Source organism: Panulirus ornatus, chromosome 42, assembly GCF_036320965.1.
Source record: "Panulirus ornatus isolate Po-2019 chromosome 42, ASM3632096v1, whole genome shotgun sequence".
NCBI lineage: Eukaryota > Metazoa > Arthropoda > Malacostraca > Decapoda > Palinuridae > Panulirus > Panulirus ornatus.
The window spans coordinates 4,276,240-4,293,984 of NC_092265.1; the positions used below are offsets into that span (position 1 = coordinate 4,276,240).

A 17,745-nucleotide genomic window follows, 5' to 3' on the forward strand; every position below is an offset into this window, starting at 1 on the left:
CTCGCGCGATTATATATGTACCTTGTACATCACTCAAGATCCACGTACATACGAACGAACTTATGACATACCCCCTTCTCCCTTCGCCCTCCCCCCTTCCCCTCCTCCTCCTCCACCTCCCCAGATGCAGCTATCCACACTCCTCCCTAAAGCTGCGGAAGGATTCCCGACAACCTAATTGCAGTTTGAGTATTCATGAATTCACCGTGAGAGACAAAAAAAGGGCACTCCCCTGCGCCATGAGATATTGACCTCCTTGATGTTATCAATCCTACATTTCTCTCAAAACCTCTATACTCAGGTCACAGCTTGAGTTAGCATTTAAGAGTAATTGACAGTAATGACCACAAGGAAAGCAGAATCTTCATTGACCATAATCTCTCTCCCAGACTATATATACAGATGGTTCCCTCACAGCCAACTACTGGTGTCGCCCGGTTGTGCTATGATTGTAACACGTACTCATGGGTAAATGGGACATAAGGTCAATAACTGGTCATCCTTCGCTTCAAACGGAACGACCAATTTTATTCCTATGGCTCTTAGATATGTGTGATAGTCTTATTGTAAGTGATTCTCTATCATCGTTAACTGCATTCAACTCCCTTCACCATGATTGCAATACGCAAGGGAGAAGGGGTTAGGTCATACGTTCGTTCGTTCGTATGTACGTGAATCTTGAGTGATGTACAAGGGACATATACACTCGCGAGTGTGGGCACAGATGGTAGCTACTATGAAGCACGACACAGGTATGACCGAGTTATTCATGCTCGACTTAGAGTCCACTTTCTCCGGATCCCATGCCACATTCGGCTGAGAACGCATGATAAAGCTAATGAACCAGCCAAAAATTCTTCCTTGAGGGTTGAAGTTGATTTCTTAACCCCACCTAGATCTACCAGCGAGTCCCCTTAAAAGCATCAGTCAGAAAGAACATTAACAAATTCTCTTTTAGACTTAAGACGTGAAACTCAGACAAGTAGATCCATCTACCACCACAATCTCATGCGAGGAGATATATGCAGTATTGCTCCTTGGCATAAACGAGTAGGATCAATTATAAGACTAGACTGCGTCGCTCAGGAAGCCAGCGTGACCTAAAATAACCCTCTGTGATCACAGATGACCACCCCATATGACCTTGCAAACGAACCTACAACGAAAGAACCACGACCTCAGTATGTGTGACCCGTCGGGTAAATGGATAGGTCAGGGTGATAAACCCAGCCTTCCAACCAACCCAACCCTCCAAACTCCCAAGGAAAAAAAAGTTGTTACCATCGGAAGCGATGTAATGAAGACGCGATCTCAAAGAACGCACGTCCCTGGGTGCCAGTCGCCTTGACGCGATAAGGCAACTGTTTCTGTACCCATTGATTATCAGGTTCTCCGCAACAGTGTGGGAACGCGTGGGCGAGACGAGGTGAGGCCAGGGTCGGTTATGGCACATGATCTGGCTCAGGAAAGGAGGAGGTAGATTGATCGCTTCGTGAAGTTAGTGTTGTTTTTCATGGGGCGTCTGAAGAGAGGATTTGTGCTTTACGCGAGCGATCCGGCGACGAACATCTTCCAAGAAGAAGAAGAAAAGGAAGAAAGACTCTCTCTCTCTCTCTCTCTCTCTCTCTCTCTCTCTCTCTCTCTCTCTCTCTCTCTCTCTCTCTCTCTCTCTCTCTCTCTGTTTTTGTCGAAGATACAGGGGAAAAAAAAAGAGATACTTTTCAATCATAAGAAAAGCAAGTTATAGATTCCTTTTTTTTTCTTTCACGTGAAGAAAATACATTGCGAAGATGATAATATGCAAGAGAGATTGTCTGTTGAAGGGACCAGCCGTTCCCGAGAATTCCAGGGGTTGGGAGGTGGAGGGAGGGTGGGTAAGTGTGAATTCTGGAAGGTAATATGACAACAATAGGCGGCAACGAGACGTTCAGATCCTAACCACGACAAGGTAATGGGATCGAGTATTCTCACATTGATCCTAACAGAATCATTTCAGATGTATGAATACGTTGTGTCAGAGTGAGCGTCGCAAATTTCAGTACTGCAGAACCTGAGAAGAAAATACAGGGAGTTCATAGTATGACTTGTGGTTGCTGTATGAGACGTTAGAGGTCACAGGACCATAAAGATATCAAACAGAAGGAAACGAATATATACAAGAACCTCGTGAGATTTTCTTTCATGTATAACAAGAAGATTAACCACACTGATTGCTACTTCGGTGGGGAGTTCGAAAGTGGGTAAAGTCGACATCTGACCCGCGCTAACCAACTTGAGAATGACGTTCACGATCCTAAGAAGGCGTGACTTACCACACTGAGATTAATCAAGTTACGTCTTCCATCCACCACCTACCATCATCAACTCCGTTCCCACTGTGTAAAAAGCTGTGACGTAAGTATTAATGATTTTAGTTACGTTGCGCTGGGGACCCCAACCACCCCATCCCTTGCCAGTGACTCCCCACCTCCCTTGATATAATTTCCACTGGCTCTCCATCGGACCTGGCACGCAGGGGGCTTTAGTAAGTCAAGAAGGACGACCGTTTGCTATGGGGGTGTCTCTTCCATCCGTTAGAGCTCCGTTCTGACCTCACTCCCATCTCCTGAAGGAGTGGATACCGGATAGAGCAACGAGCACCGGTCCACTTCGAAGACCAGTATTGTAATAATAGAGTGGTTGCAGCTGTGGAAACGGTAGACAGAGAAAACGACTGTCTAGCGCAAGTTTGTAACGTGTGGGACTTGTCCTCCACCAGTCGCATGACTACAGGCAAATGTTGCTTTCGATTTGTTTACAAGTTCGAGACTGTGTTTCCTCCACGTCCTTTCTTGTGAGACCCCTTTCCGACCTGCCTCTATGATATGTGGTCTACATATTTACCTGGATTACATAAGAAGGAATTACTAAAGCTCTAAGTTTACAAACGTCTTCCCTAACGCAGGTCCATAAAGTTAAACAGATGACCCTCACATATATCCTGACTAAGTTTTTCAAATATTAGAATTCCTGAGTATCTTATTCTATGGATATCTCTCACCATTTGGTATGTGGAATCTTTCAGACATTTCTACTTTACATATGTTTTGTTTTTGAACATATTTTTTTTTTTTTTGAAGAGTTTCTCTTCAAGAACACTTAAGGCTCTGGCTGTGGTTTGCCGGAGATAATGGAGAGTGACTTAGGTAAAGAATGAACAGAGTTGGAGAGTGAACAAGTCCTTGGGAACTCTAATGTGTGTGTGTGTGTGTGTGTGTGTGTGTGTGTGTGTGTGTGTATGTGTGTGTTTGTGTGTATGTGTGTGTGTTTGTGTGTGTGTGTGTGTGTGTGTGTAATTCAATCAGTCCATATCATCTATAGTGTGACACATTATCTATGAGAGGAATCCTCACAAAGGAGGCTCCTCGGTGTACAGTCAACCCTCAAGTATTGATACCAATTCATCTGTTTCAAAAAGTAAAAAAAAGAAGAATAGATATGCCAAAGTTTTGTCTCAATAAAGAATAAATCCATTAGCTTTTTTCGCTGTGAATTCTCCTCACCTCCAGTTTTAAAGAAGGGTAGTAAAACGTACATTTACAAAATCTACATCAGTTTTATCCATACACATTTCTGATTATCTATCATTAGATATCATTATCTATCATCTATGGTTATCTATCATTCTCAAAATGATTAAAAAAATACATACGTAGAAAACAAAAGAGAGAGAGAATCAGTGTACACAGGACATGAGGAATGTATTAAAAGGTCATCTTTAATGGCTTGTTTCCTATGAGCTCTTCGCGGAAGAAAAAATATCAGAGGAGGTTGGTTCCAGCTGCCCCACTCGAGGTCATACTTCAGGAAGAAGATCACCACAAAGGTGAAAGGCTTGCCACTATAGATCACGTTCTAAGAGGGAGGTCACCACAAAAGGATCACGTTTCAGGAGGGAAGGTCACCGTGAAGGAGTTAGATCAACAGCGCCCCTCTTCGATGGCTAACACCGGCAGTCCGTTGGCGCCGTGCAGCTCACAGTGTCTGGACAGAATACCATACCACCAGGACAGCAGAGCTCAGCCAGCCTGTGGCCTGCGTCCGTCGAGAGGCAGTGGTAGAAGCACGACTCACACTCTCCTTCGACGAGCGGGTAGTAGCCATCCTGTTGGCAGGTAGGGCGGCTAGTGGACGCAGACCAGGCGACAGTGTCCGAGCATACGGTGATGCAGGGGATGGTTTCGGAGCAATGGCCCAAGAAGGGGTCATAATTGCCGACTTTACACGTGCCTTGGATCGTGGCAATTCCTACCTCTAAGCAGAAAAAGTAATTTGTGCAGTTCGTCGGGTCAAAGATCTGTTTATTTACGTCCTCCTCCGTGCAGTAGGGCTTGCAGTTGCAACAGCTCTCCTTCTCCGACTGGCAAGTGAAGCCGTCAAAAAACTGGTTGTTGAAGGGACAGGCAAACGGGCCGACGATGACAGAATCTATGCACTGGTAGTAGGAGGAACAGTCATAACGATCGGAGATCTTATAGGTACCAGTATGGGTGCATTCATATGTACAGGTGCTCGCGCAAAGGTTCTCACACTCAGCCCCATCTTCGCACTCGGATGTAGTGTCGTTAAAGTGCTTACCATCGCCACAATCAAATGGGTCGGTGTATTCCGTCTCGCTGGTGCAAATGTAGAACTGGCTGCAGTCAATAGGGTTCGGTACCTTATCCCCAGCGGCATGACCTGTACAGTTCACGATGCAGTCATCGGCCAAGACGTCCCTCAAATCTGACCAAGAACCCTGGAAGAGGAGGATACAGGCTTAAGCTGAAACGAGTTGATTCATACTCCTTGCATCTTGAGCCTAGGTTTCTTTCTGTTGTAGACTCTGTCCTGTCTAACGTGGCTGAGTCAAGTGGGTAGATCCTACCATGAATCTATAAGCGTCCTTAGCTTAAGTTCACTGCAAATCTAAGCTTATTTACCATAGCTGAATCAAGAACAATGAAGCTTTACAAAACACTCTATGCTCATCCTCAGCTAAATTCCGGAGGAACGTTGTGAAAACCTACGTCTGCAGCGACTACACTGCCTCAGATTTATTCCCTCTGAATACCAGAATTAACATCCCTTGAAAACTCGTGCCCACACACACATACACACACACACACACACACGCACACACACACACACACACACACACACACACACACACACACAAACCTTTGAGCCAAGATGTCGTACCGTCGTGCTCAAGAGCCGTCCAGTCGTGGCCTGACGATTAGCCTCTGGAAGCTGACAACGTACACATAGTCCACCTGGACTTACCAGTACGAGAAGCAGGACCAGAACAGGAGTAGGTGGTAGCCATTTTCTGATGGTAAGTTCGCGGAAGGGAGGTGGCCAGCTCGAAGTAGAAGTATGCTAAGACGAGTCACTTGAACCTATAGCTCCGCGAAGCCTCCATGTGTGGTGCGTGTGTTACAGCACCCGTATATAAATCCATTGGTGTGAGCGTCCCGGGACTCCCCCACGTTCGACACTCACACACACACACACGCTCATCAACCACCCAGCGATGTACAGCCGTCAGCTGTACACACCAGTACTTCTTCCCAGTGTACCAACTCGTCTCGGACTGGCCGATAAAGCTTATTTAAAGCACTTATGCATTGCGAGCTCACTTGACGACGAGTAGGAGACGTACCATCAGTACAGCACAGGACCCTTCCCCTACCAGACCCAGAAGAGGTGAGAGAGGCTAGGGTGGTGAGGTCGCACCACCTGACCACCATCAACAAACAACGTAAAACTCCCCTGACGTGTTCGGTTCATTCAGACAAAAGCGGTGCTAAATCCCTTTAACCCTTCAGTGGGCCCCGAGCACGTTAACTGAGTAATCAGTAACATCAGGTTTTTGGCCTCGCTTAAACCCCATTCCAGTCTCACAAGGCGCCTGATGCTCGGGTGTGATTTTAGACCAATTGCGTTTGACATGAATCAAATGAACATCGTTTAGGGATTTGGTTTTCGCCAGAATCGTCTCCATACCAATTAACCACCCCCCCCCCCCTTCCTCTCCCCTCCTCCTCCTCCCCTGGAACTAGCACATACGTAGTTTGAGCTCCGCCTTTCTACCATGGAGACAGCAAACGTAGTGTCATACACTGAGTGATACGTCCACCTGTAGGTGACTAAGAGGCGTAGGCATTACGTTGAATTACGATGAATTATGAAGCTGTTTTCGCTCATCTTCCTGAAATAAGGAGAGCTCTGAGACGTTTAGAAAACTTATTTGTCCAGAAGAAAAAAAAAAAAAGAAATGGACAATTACTAGAATTCTGTGGATTTCTCCTTATCCCTGTCTACCCTCCAGAGATGCCGAACACCGCCATCATAATATCTTGTGCTTAGTATCATAACAATCCTAAATGAGGCCGGGTGTGTTTTCTTATTCCTTCCTTCGTCTGTTCACCGAGATAACTGTAGACCAGATGGTGTAAGCGTGGTGTGTGTGTGTGTGTGTGTGTGTGTGTTTGTGTGTGATTATCTACTTGTACGGAATGGGGACGGAGTTCTACAATCGTGGGTCCCCATTTCTTCTGTGTGTGTGTGTGTGTGTGTGTGTGTGTGTGTGTGTGGGTCGTGTATATATACACCGTCGCGTACAGGTAGTGGTTACCACAGTGAGGCGAGCGACGGAAGAGTCAACAACCACGACCTCACCTTCCAGTAAACACTTCCTCCTGATGGTGTCCACGACTCTTATCCTGGCCATGGCCCTCTTTCTGGTAAGTCCTCGAGGCCCACAACCCTGGGCCATGGTTCTGGTACACGTAAAGCCAGGTGGCCACTTTTCTTTCATTCTCCCTTGATTCGAACGAATGAAAATGTCCGCTTCTTCTTCGAAAATTTTTCCTTCATCACTACTTTCTTTTTCAAAATCATATTTGCATTCCCAAACACATCTCTTTTTTTTTTTTTTGGTCAATATGTACTTGCCTTCCTTCGATTTTTTTTTTTTTAAGGAGCCGTGTGTTACGACCCAATGAGAGATTTGCTCTCAAACGGGAACTGCGAAGACCACTTTAAACGGGAAGGAGGACAACCACCGGTCAACGGCAACGGGGACAAAGCTGTCAACGGTAAGAAGTAAACATTCCAACAGAAACGAGAATAACACTATCAGTGGAAACTGAAACAACACTTCGATATTCCTGTTCTAATCTTTTCCGAACGCCTGTGAATCTAAGAGAATTCCTTATATATTTCAAATACGACATTGGTAATTACCAGGAGGAAACACTGGAACGTATCTTGATAATAATGTCAGTTGAAAACTCTTTTATAACCCTACCTCGATCCTTAGTCTACGTCGTAGCCTTCATCTGTTTCTTATTCTATGATAAGAAAAAAAGAAGAATCATGATTCACAACTCGGCCTTGGCTGTTACTGCTGGGGGAGATTCACTGGCGACAGGACTGGTAGGGTATTGGTTCGACGTTCGGTGGATCCAACACATCATTCGTAATGGGCGTTACTGAAGGAATCTGTTCTTTACAGACGCAGACGTGTGATGACGTAAGGCCTCTACGCATTTCGCTTGGAGCTGATAAGAATTTGCATTACGTTGTTACGGCCTAATTGACCCCAAAAATAAATTTTTCAAATATGTACGGCCTACACCGTGTCTGTGTGTGTGTTTGTGTGTGTGTGTCACCGATGATAGTTTCCATAACGGTCTATCGTACATTAGTCATCTTCTTAACAGTCGACCAAACGATTCAAGGAACAGGTAGTAAAGCTTCAGGATGAATTTCAAGCTTTTCTTTTCTTCCAGCTCATGATTTTTTCTGAACCCAGCTACCGACGCATGCGTGGCCATCAGACGCATCAACCCTGCTGACGTGATGGTGTACAAAAAAAAAAAAAAAAGATATAAAGAGGAGGGTCTAACATCTTGACGTCCTTTGACAGATTCTGGCTGGAGCTGAGGTTGGTCAAGCCTCTAAGATACCTAGGAACACCTGCACATGTCCTCCTACCAAGGTACTTCAGGATGTCTGCATGGTACCAGACCCTCAAGACTGCCAACAGTTCTACTACTGTGTGGGCGGGACGCAGTCTCCAGATCCTCTCCACTGTCCTGATGGTGAAATGTTTGACGAAGTCGCAGGTCACTGTGTCGAGGGGAGCTGCTCAGACAGTGGGAGTTCCTGTCTGTACGAGTGCTCAGCAACCACAGGATTCTCCAAGGTGGCTGATCGCTACGACTGTACGGTCTACTCTGAGTGTACGTCGGGCGTTCAGACAAGCGATCTCATCCCGTGTCCCGCAGGGTTGCCCTTCTTCGATGGGGTGAAGTGTCAGGAGAAGGAGAGCAAGTGCTGTAGTTGTAAACCTTACTGCTCCTCCCGCGACCACATGCGTTCCGTCATCGACATGAAGGACTGTAAGACTCACTACTTCTGTGCCGAAGATAATGTGATCCCGCAGCATCCAGGTCACTGTCCCAGTGGGAATTTTGACATCCTCTCAGGCAAGTGCAGCGAGACGGCCCCCTGCGTGACGCTCTGCCACAATGTGGTGGAGGCTGATGGTTGCATCGACATCTTCACCTGCAAGAAGAGCGGTTACTTCGCCAAGTGCAAGGAGAGATGCGACTCCCGGTATTATCATTGTACGAACGCGGACGTCGGCACCGTCATCACGCCAGATGAATGCCAGCCAGACCAATTTTTCCATCCTGACACACTCACTTGCCAGACGTGTTCCAAATGTCCCTTCGACGAGTCTTCATGCTCTCTCTCCTGAGGAGACGTGACCTTAAATAGGGATATTCACTCTTGTCTTTCATTCCCTCTTCTCACGAGTGACCACGAAGGACAAGGATATGCCATATGGTCCTCCTTTTCCCTCAGGTTGTCGATGAGTCCCAAAAGCTGGGATGAATTCTGGGTGCGATTACTATAAGCTAAATGGAATCGAAGGATTCTTCATAATTCCAATACTCTTTATCAGTACTATATATATATATATATATATATATATATATATATATATATATATATATATATATATATATATATATATATATATATATATATATATATATATATATATATATATATATGGCAATGTACCGAAGTATATATATATATATATATATGCTTCTGTTGCAAGATCTTGAGACCAGACGAAGGCTCATTTATATTAGGTTATGTCAAGTTTTGATACTGAATGACCTTGTAACAGCTTCAGTCAGGAAATACTGGAAGACCTAAGCTCTGAGAACCTTCCAGCTGTAACCCTTCTTCTACTCCAGCAGAAGCTCTGTGTTGGTACATGTGAATTACACAGTATTGAAAGTCTATGAGGAAGTATTTATCGATATCCCTCGGAAGGTGGTGAAAGACGGGGAGGAGAGAGAAGGAAAAGAATGAGGAAGAGAAAAGGAATGGGAAAAAGAAATTGGGGAGATGATGAAAAAGGTTGAGAGATGGGAGAAGTGAGAGATATAATGAGACAGGAAATGTAAGGGGAGGGAGGTACTTGAAGAATGGGAGTTAAAAAGCATCAATAATCTCCTCCCACTCAGCCCCCTCCATTAACACTGTCCTCACCTGTCATTAATTCGGTGTCCACACCTGTCAACAGCACCTTCTTGCTGAGTTCTCACCCGTCAGTAACACTGTCTTCACCTGCCACCAACAGTGTCCTCACCTGCCACCAACAGTGTCCTCACCTGTCACCAACAGTGTCCTAACCTGCTACCAACAGTGTCCTCACCTATCACTAACAATGTCCTCACCTGCTACCAACAGTGTCCTCACCTGCCACCAACAGTGTCCTAACCTGCTACCAACAGTGTCCTCACCTATCACAAACAATGTCCTCACCTGCCACCAACAGTGTCCTCACCTATCACTAACAGTGTCCTCACCTATCACTAACAGTGTCCTCACCTGCAACCAACAGTGTCCTCACCTATCACTAACAGTGTCCTCACCTCTCATCAACTGTGTCCTCACTTCTCACGACCAATAACTTCACTCACCCCCTGATATATCTTCGGCGTCTATGAGCCATGGTATCCCTGAGAATCCTCACCTGGGCCTTTCCACCAACAAGGAGAAGTTGTATCCTTCAAGTCACTCAGGGAAGGTCACTGGTAAACACGATGTATTGCGTCGTTCCGCCGTAAAGTGAGGTGGTCGTGGAGACCAACAGATGGGGCCGGATGATAACGAAGGCACGAGTGACCTCGTTTGCATTGGTGCTCCTCCTTCCCGCAGTGGCATGCAGAAGCCAGGGTGGCTATGCTTAGGGTGAGGTTCACTGCGTGGTTGTGTATGATGGTGAGGCAAGGGTCCGGGTTTGATGACGAAGGAGAGGGAGTGGATGAAGAAAGCTTTACTGTAATGTTGCACAGTGGACTATATATATATATATATATATATATATATATATATATATATATATATATATATATATATATATATATATATATATACCCTTGGGGTGGATGAACAGCTGGGTTGACTGTGGACCAACTGCCCTCAACCAGAATTCGAACCTTAAGCGCTCGACCCTGGGCGACCCAAGGTAAGGAACGCTAACTGCTACACCACGAAGGTCTACTGCACAATATTGTCTATCTGAGGGATCTGTATGCCTCCCTAGCCTTACCCACAATATACACTCTATGAGATTCTGAATTCATCCACTGTCGTCAGTAGCCTGGATGGGACTGAATCCCTTTCTATTCTCTTCTCCGACGCATCCTAAACCAATGGAACAGACGTTTCGACTCGTCTGCCGTGACTTGGGGGAATTCAAAAGGAAAAAAAAAAACAATCATTTACACAAAGAACTAAATGGTTTATCATTACATTGAAATTCTCTTAACAACCCTACAAAAACATATTATAATTCTCTGTTTTTCTCGTATATCATTATGTTTCCATAAATGATAAAAACAATCATTCACTTTACATAGTAAAACATCTTAGACAAGTGACGCCACTCTCTTGCATCTAACACTTTAACATTGATCATGATTTTATTCACGTAAAGATTTATTATCATCAATATCATTATTATCATTATTGTTTTTATTATAATCATCATTACTATTATCATTATCATTATCATCATCATCATCAATATTCCAGGAATATTTCGGGAGCTCCTGCAGTTTCCAGTTTACGCTACAATCAGTAGCACGGTGATCATGAACTCCTTTGGAAGAAGAAGTTCTTCAACGAGATTGTACTCCCTTTTGTCAACAAGCGACGGCACATCCCCGTTGAAGGTGAGTTTCCAAACTCGGCGTAAACCCAAACAGGCGAGTAGATCAGAGCAAAGGTGGATTGACTTGGGTAACTCCAGACTCCACCTGCTCGAGGTTACGCCGCGAGTGAAAAGTCACCTTTTGGGCGAGCCTGCATTACAGCCTGTTGACCAAAAGGAGGTAAACACCTAACGAGGAACATCATCTTACGTCAGAGTAATCCATCATTTCCCTGCCACGGGAAGCAGCGCAGCCTTGAAACTACAAGACCCCCTTCAGAGAGAGAGAGAGAGAGAGAGGATACATGGTGGTTATCTAATCATAATGATGATGATAATTATAGTACTGGTGATGATACTAATGATGATATGGAAATACCTTTTTTCTCCTGTACGGAGAAGAGGGAAGAGGTTTTACGCTCACGAGAACCCATCTCTTTGAGCTTTCTCTGTTCTCACACATAACTTTTAATCAGTCTGATATCCACATTTAGCAACTCATCGTTCCGTTATTTCATTCATCCAACACACTTTCCAACAATACTTCTTTATCCGTTTCCTAAAAAGTGTCTTGATTAATTTCACATCATAGCCTTTGGTTTTTTTTAACTTGCATCATTCAAACAATTGCTCAGTATCTACGTGTGTGTGTGTGTGTGTGTGTGTGTGTGTGTGTGTGTGTGTGTGTGTGTGTGTGTGTGACTGGATCGATTAGATCTATCAAGAGTTATACCGGAAAAAAATTTCGATGAAATATATTTATGATTAAAAAAGACACCTTCAAAGAAGCACACGTCATTTGCAAAAGACACATCGGTGTAGGAGACGTGCCCATGCATGATATAGGAGGCTGGGAAAACACACACGTGTCATTAGAGAAGTCCATTAGAATTCCTCTTTGTTGGGCTCTTCGTGAAGTGTCACGAAGCTGAGAAGATTAGGTCTGGAATCTTGAGTTACCGCAGTAGTTCCATGACCAGCAGGAAGGTGCTGGAATGCGAGAGTCTCCATCATGATATTGTCTATCTGAGTTCTGACTCAGGCTGGATTCCCTGTGTAGTGAACCACGAAATGAAGACAAAATGATCTTTGATTACCGTCACTGGAGTTCCAGACTCAACGGGATGGGTGCAGCTAATGAATTCCTGGATCTTGAACCGAAGTTTGAAAGCTCCGGGACCAAGAGGGACGTGTTGATATGAGCGGCGTATGGAGCTAATGCGTGTCGAAAAGGAAGGAGTTGAGGCGAATTTCTTGCCCTTTCATCTTGAGTTTAGGTTGTGTGTTCCACGATAAGAGGTATAAAGAGGTAGCACTGGAAATAGTCCTTGATACTAGGTGAACACCATCACAATCACACGTTCAGTTTCAAGGTTTGGGCTCCTCATGGTGGCCTTCCCGGTGAGTTTATAGCATAGAGAGATAGGATGAGATTAGTCTCGGGAAATTTTGATGACGTTTATTCAGAAGCGTCCTGGAAAGGACACTTGGAAGGGTCGACGCACAAGTGTGTCTCTGGATGAAAAACATTTCCATCTGTGCACTTACTGGAGCTAACAATGTTCCCGATGTCTTTGTTCGTGCAGTGATAGTATTCTGGCCCGCATTTCCCTCTGCACTTGGCGAAGTATCCACTCTCCTCGCAGGTGAATATGTCGATGCACCCGTTTGGCCCCACTACGTTGGTACAGAGGGTAACGCAGGGAGTCGTCTCAGAACAACTGTCGGACAAGATGTCGACGTTTCCAGAACTACATGTCGAGGCATATTGTGGAATGCCTATCTCTGTGCAGTAGTAACGCTTCTTGCAGTCGACCATGTCGATGACGAAATGACCAGCATCACTCTTCCTGCAAAAGGGACTACAGCTGCAGCATCGTTGCTCGTCCGTCTGGCACGAGTGGCCGTCGAAGAAAGGAGACTCGGACGGACATTTGAAAGAGCGACCGCTCGCGCAGTCGGAGTAAACCGTGCAGTCGTACTGGTCGGCTTTCTTACTGATTTCAACATCAATACACTCGAACTGACATAATGACCTTTTATTACATAGAGGAACACAGTCATCACCTGGGACACATTTCTCTTCGCTGAATATCGTTCCCGGGTTGCACGGGAAGGGCGTTTCGGTGTAGCTCCCGCCGTCCAGGCAGAAGTAGAACTGTCGGCAGTTCATCGGATCCGCTACCATATCACCAGGTTGTTTGCCGGTGCAGTCTGGTTCGCACTTGTCTCGGGTGATCCTGGCCATCGAGACCAGTACCTGCACGGAGGACAGGAAACTGAGCTTTGGGAAAATATCCCTGACATTGTTAGTATAACCTTAACCAGTACGAAGACTATTCGAATTTGCAATGGACATTCTTTTCCCCTGTGATGTTTCTCGTTTTAAAAGGGGTAACTGCATTTATAAACACTGTGCGCGTTCTGGAAGCACTTAGGAATGCGAGCTGAAGAGGGTGTGCTAAAATGGTTCGAACAAATGGAGAGGATAAGTGAGGAGAGGATGACTAAGAGGATATACACGTAGGAAGCGGAGGGAACACTGCTACTCAAAAATGCCAGCGATGGTTGGAGGTGAAAGGCCAATCTATTCACAACAGGTTCCTGGTCGGGTAATATGAATTTACAAAAATCACAGTCATGGCCAGGGTTGTGAGCCAGATGGATTCATCAGCACCAGGACCAATGGCCAGGGTTGTAAGCCACATAGACTTATCAGTACGAGAGCCATGGCTGTTGTTGTGAGGCGTCTAGACTTACCAACACGACTACCGCAGCCAGAGGCTGGGGGCCACCTTTGAACTTACCAGCCCGAGGGTCAAGACCAGAACAAGAGAGATAGTCGCCATCTGGAAGTTGCTAGTGGGTACTGGAGGCGATTTGACCCGCACCTTACTCTGCTGGTCGTCCACTGATTGCAGCGAACGATTATATACACGGGTTTCGAGGCCAGCCGCTGTTTCTCACAGATGTTGTTTACAGCGTACGCGATAAAGTCAGAAACACAAGCATCTCTCCCCGAGACCCACCACAAGGCTGCGCCTTAAACGTGTGACTGAATTCAAGGTACCAATGTGTGTGTACGATACCTTCCATGGGACAGATGGCAGCACTCTCTCCCAAGTAATCTTGGCTGTACTCCTTGCGCAAAGGTGGAAAGGATTTGGATTTAAGACTAAAGGAGCATCAATAATCTTAGTGTTGGACAAGAATCAAGTACTCTGATCTTGCATCTGCTATATTTCAGCCACCCTACTGGCTGGAACAATGCTCAGAAGACCGTAACTTGTCATTCCACTGTAGATAGAAATACCACAGTATTCAGCATTGCTAAACACACATTTTCAAAATCTTAGCAGCAGATTAGGCAGGTGTAAATTTGATCCTTTCATGATCAAAAGAATTGTCAAAACGTGCAAGTTTTTATTCTATGATCTAATCCATGACGTGACCCGCGCCTTCGGTGGTCACATTTTTTTTATTCTTTTTTTTTTCCTGACCTTCCCCTGACCCTCACCTGATGAGGTCATGCGCCTAACCTGTCCCATAGAGAGAGATGTATCATGTGGTTATATTCTATCGGAATTTGATATTACCAGTGCATATATATAGGGAAATAAATTTCTATACAATTTTTTTATTTCATTTTATTGTATAATCTGACGTATAATCTGAATCGTCCTAAATATAGGTTCGTGGGAAAACCTAGTTTCTTCTTCAAGTATAGCGTTTGATTCATCCCAGTCACATGCTGTTTTCAAAACCCATAAATGCCACATACAAAGCCTCCTGCATCTCTGGGTAATTTTCAAACACGTTTTTTTCAAAGACCTAATCCACATATTCTCTAGCACTTGAAAATGCTTTGTTTCACTCCAAGTCTGATGCTCTCTATGCCTACCACCATCTTTTTAATCACCAGTCTCCTTTAGTACAGTGAACAAACTGATGCCTCTGTCATTCGATCATTCACGTTTGTCTCCCTTGTCTTTATACAACGGCACTATACAAGCCTTCCACCAATCCTCACACATCTCCCCGTGATCCATACTGGAAGAGACTGATGAGAGTTGGGGAAAGAACTGCACCTTGGGGAACCCCACTGTAGAGTCTGTTTTCAAAGGTGAAGCCATTGTGAGTGGCGGCCAGCTACGAAATTAACCAGCCACTTTCATTTTTTTCATTGTTATAAAGAGTGGGGTCAACCCTGGAGAAGAGCATAAGCCAGAGGCAATTACATGTGAGGCACAACAGCACGTCCGTATTGAGGTTGCGACACGGTAGGAAGCCTAGGAAAAGCCTCTTTATTAAGCTAGCAAGTGTCACTCCTGTTGATTTACGTGGTCTAGTACTCACTGGAGTTAGGGTAAGGACACTCTGACCTTTCCACGCACTGTTTCGTGTCCGGGTGGAAGTAAAGGCCATTGATGCAACTCTCCTCTTCGATGACGTGGTTAATGTCATTAACTTGACAGCGGTAGAAGCGGGCGTCGCACCTCTGGGGGCACTTGGCGAAGAGGTCGCGTCTCTCACAGGTGAACCACTCGATGCATCCGTCTGGGCGGACGACGTTGGTGCAGAGGGTCAGACACGGTGAGGTGGTAGAACACACGCCGGTGATGAGGTCGAAGTTGCCAGCTGAGCAGGTGGCTGGATATTCGGGGATGCCAAGATTGACGCAAAAGTAATATCTCCGGCAGTTGGTTGGGTCGATAACGTTGGATAAAATATCATTCCTGGAGCAATAGGGCAAACAACTGCAGCACTCGCTCTCTTGATCTTGACAGGAGAACCCATCAAAGAATGGCTTGTCAACAGGACAGAATCTGGGGGCTCCTTGCTGGCCTCCAGGCAGACAGTCGTAGTAAATTCCACATTGGAAACGATCTGATATCTTTTCAGGAGGATCAGGCCCAAGACATTCATAATTGCAAGGTTCTGTACAGATGTTCACACACGACGAACCCGGTACACAGTTCTGAAGTGTTTCGTTGAAGACTAACCCTTCACTACAAGAGAATGGGTTTGGAGATGCCTCATGATTCAAACAGTAATAGAATCTATGGCAATTGACTTGGTCCGGCACCATGTAACCATCTCGATGGCCAGAGCAGTTAGGCATGCAATTCGCGCGATGCAGGCGTGAATGAGTGGCCGGCACCTGTCAACAAAGCAAAATATGATCTAGTCACACTGAAAGTTATATGTTACTTTTTCCTACCATGAAATTGCACGTGACGAATCACGTTCATAGTGATAGCTCTACGATGCTGTAAGCATATAATCATCTCCCATGGCCAATAATAATATGACACCTGCATCTGTACGTATCATTCTCTGTCTCATTATTACGGTGACCACCACTCGCTGTTTGTGTCTTATGATTAAAATCTCGACGTAGGTACTCTCTCTCTCTCTCTCTCTCTCTCTCTCTCTCTCTCTCTCTCTCTCTCTCTCTCTCTCTCTCTCTCTCTCTCTCAAATTGGGTAGTCTTTGCGAAAGGAGGAAGTTGAGAGTAAGTGTATGTCAGGTTCTGAAGTTTCGGAGGGTTTACCTTCCTTTATTCTAAACTCCAACATCGTTTTGATAAGACAGATCATCAGTCTCCACTCGATCACTTCGTGGTACTATTATATATAAGTTCTAATCTATTCCTTTATGTATTGGGATACTTATGACCACCGGAACCATGGCTAGGGTTATGCTCGTACAAGCACCACAACCCTGGTCAGGATTATGGGGGTCATCTGGACTTACAAGCGCTATAACTCTGGTCAGGGTTATGGAGGTCATCTGGACTTACAAGCACCACAACAACCCCGGCCAAGCTTGAGAACGATCTAGACTTACCACCAACACCAGGAGCAACACTATAGCAAGAGATACGGTCGCCATCCTCCGGGGTAGATGCAACTCACTCGACGGCTGGTGATCGAGAGCTGAACCTGCGCAAGCACCTTACCTCCGCCTGGTGTACGTAAACACTCGCGCCGTATCACATCCACCAACTGCCGTCTCCGGTTCTCCTGATGCCATGATAAAGAGAGGTGATATGAACACCACACACAAGACCAGTGAAGTATCTTTCCTCAGGCCAGTGGGTTATTTCACGGTAGGGTAGAGTTGCTCTAGCCATAGGTGATCGTTTGTAATGGAACAAGCCTTCCTCAGAGTAGCAATTTTGAGGTTAAGACTGTGACATCAGCATTTCTCCTCAGCAAAGCGCCGTTCGTGAGTGAATCACTAACCTTCATTTGTTGCCATTCATTTGTATATTCCAAAAAAAATCCAGAAGTAATATGAAATATTGCTTTCATGTAGAAACATTTTGTTCATGAGATTCCTCTATTAAACAAGTCTTCTTGCAATGTCCCGAACAAAAAAGAAGTCCTAATCTACATCTAAAGTGACCTCGAATTTTCCTCAAGTGTGCTAAAGAACCTTGTTTTCTAGTAGAGTCTACCCAAACTAATTCC

At 45.2% G+C, this 17,745-nt stretch overlaps 2 protein-coding genes and 1 long non-coding RNA gene across 5 annotated transcripts; 1 reads left to right on the forward strand and 2 right to left on the reverse strand.

Moving 5' to 3' along the window:
* Positions 1-3,575: 3,575 nt before the first annotated feature.
* On the reverse strand, positions 3,576-5,450 carry LOC139761846 (uncharacterized). The gene is made up of 2 exons (XR_011715626.1): positions 5,305-5,450; positions 3,576-4,777 (listed from the first exon to the last, which is right to left on the reverse strand). It is a non-coding gene; the product is annotated as an uncharacterized lncRNA (long non-coding RNA).
* A 1,159-nt stretch (positions 5,451-6,609) lies between these two features.
* Positions 6,610-8,820, forward strand: LOC139761844 (peritrophin-44-like). The gene is made up of 2 exons (XM_071686376.1): positions 6,610-6,767; positions 7,955-8,820. Exons 1-2 carry the CDS (start codon positions 6,726-6,728, stop codon positions 8,789-8,791), a joined length of 879 nt encoding a protein of 292 aa, XP_071542477.1. The 5' UTR covers positions 6,610-6,725; the 3' UTR covers positions 8,792-8,820.
* Positions 8,821-11,924: 3,104 nt separating this feature from the next.
* Positions 11,925-17,282, reverse strand: LOC139761847 (peritrophin-48-like). Of its 3 annotated transcripts, none has more exons than XM_071686378.1 (2): positions 17,120-17,272; positions 11,925-13,529 (listed from the first exon to the last, which is right to left on the reverse strand). In XM_071686378.1, the coding sequence occupies exons 1-2, from the start codon at positions 17,162-17,164 to the stop codon at positions 12,729-12,731; spliced, it is 846 nt and encodes a 281-aa protein (XP_071542479.1). In that variant the 5' UTR covers positions 17,165-17,272; the 3' UTR covers positions 11,925-12,728. The 3 variants fall into 3 exon arrangements, with proteins under 3 accessions (XP_071542479.1, XP_071542480.1, XP_071542478.1); XM_071686379.1 differs by lacking the exon at positions 17,120-17,272 and adding an exon at positions 14,077-14,288; XM_071686377.1 differs by lacking the exon at positions 11,925-13,529 and adding an exon at positions 14,894-16,430 and having other exon boundaries at positions 17,120-17,282.
* Between the last annotated feature and the right edge of the window lie 463 nt (positions 17,283-17,745).

Excerpts from the sequence above, each read along its gene's own strand:
- LOC139761844 (XM_071686376.1), top strand. The coding sequence starts at position 6,726 with ATGGTGTCCACGACTCTTATCCTGGCCATGGCCCTCTTTCTG. Across the intron at positions 6,768-7,954 it reads TGGCCATGGCCCTCTTTCTG|ATTCTGGCTGGAGCTGAGGT; the intron begins GTAAGTCCTCGA and ends GTCCTTTGACAG.
- LOC139761847 (XM_071686377.1), bottom strand. The coding sequence starts at position 17,164 with ATGGCGACCGTATCTCTTGCTATAGTGTTGCTCCTGGTGTTGGTG. Across the intron at positions 16,431-17,119 it reads TGTTGCTCCTGGTGTTGGTG|GTGCCGGCCACTCATTCACG; the intron begins GTAAGTCTAGAT and ends CTTTGTTGACAG.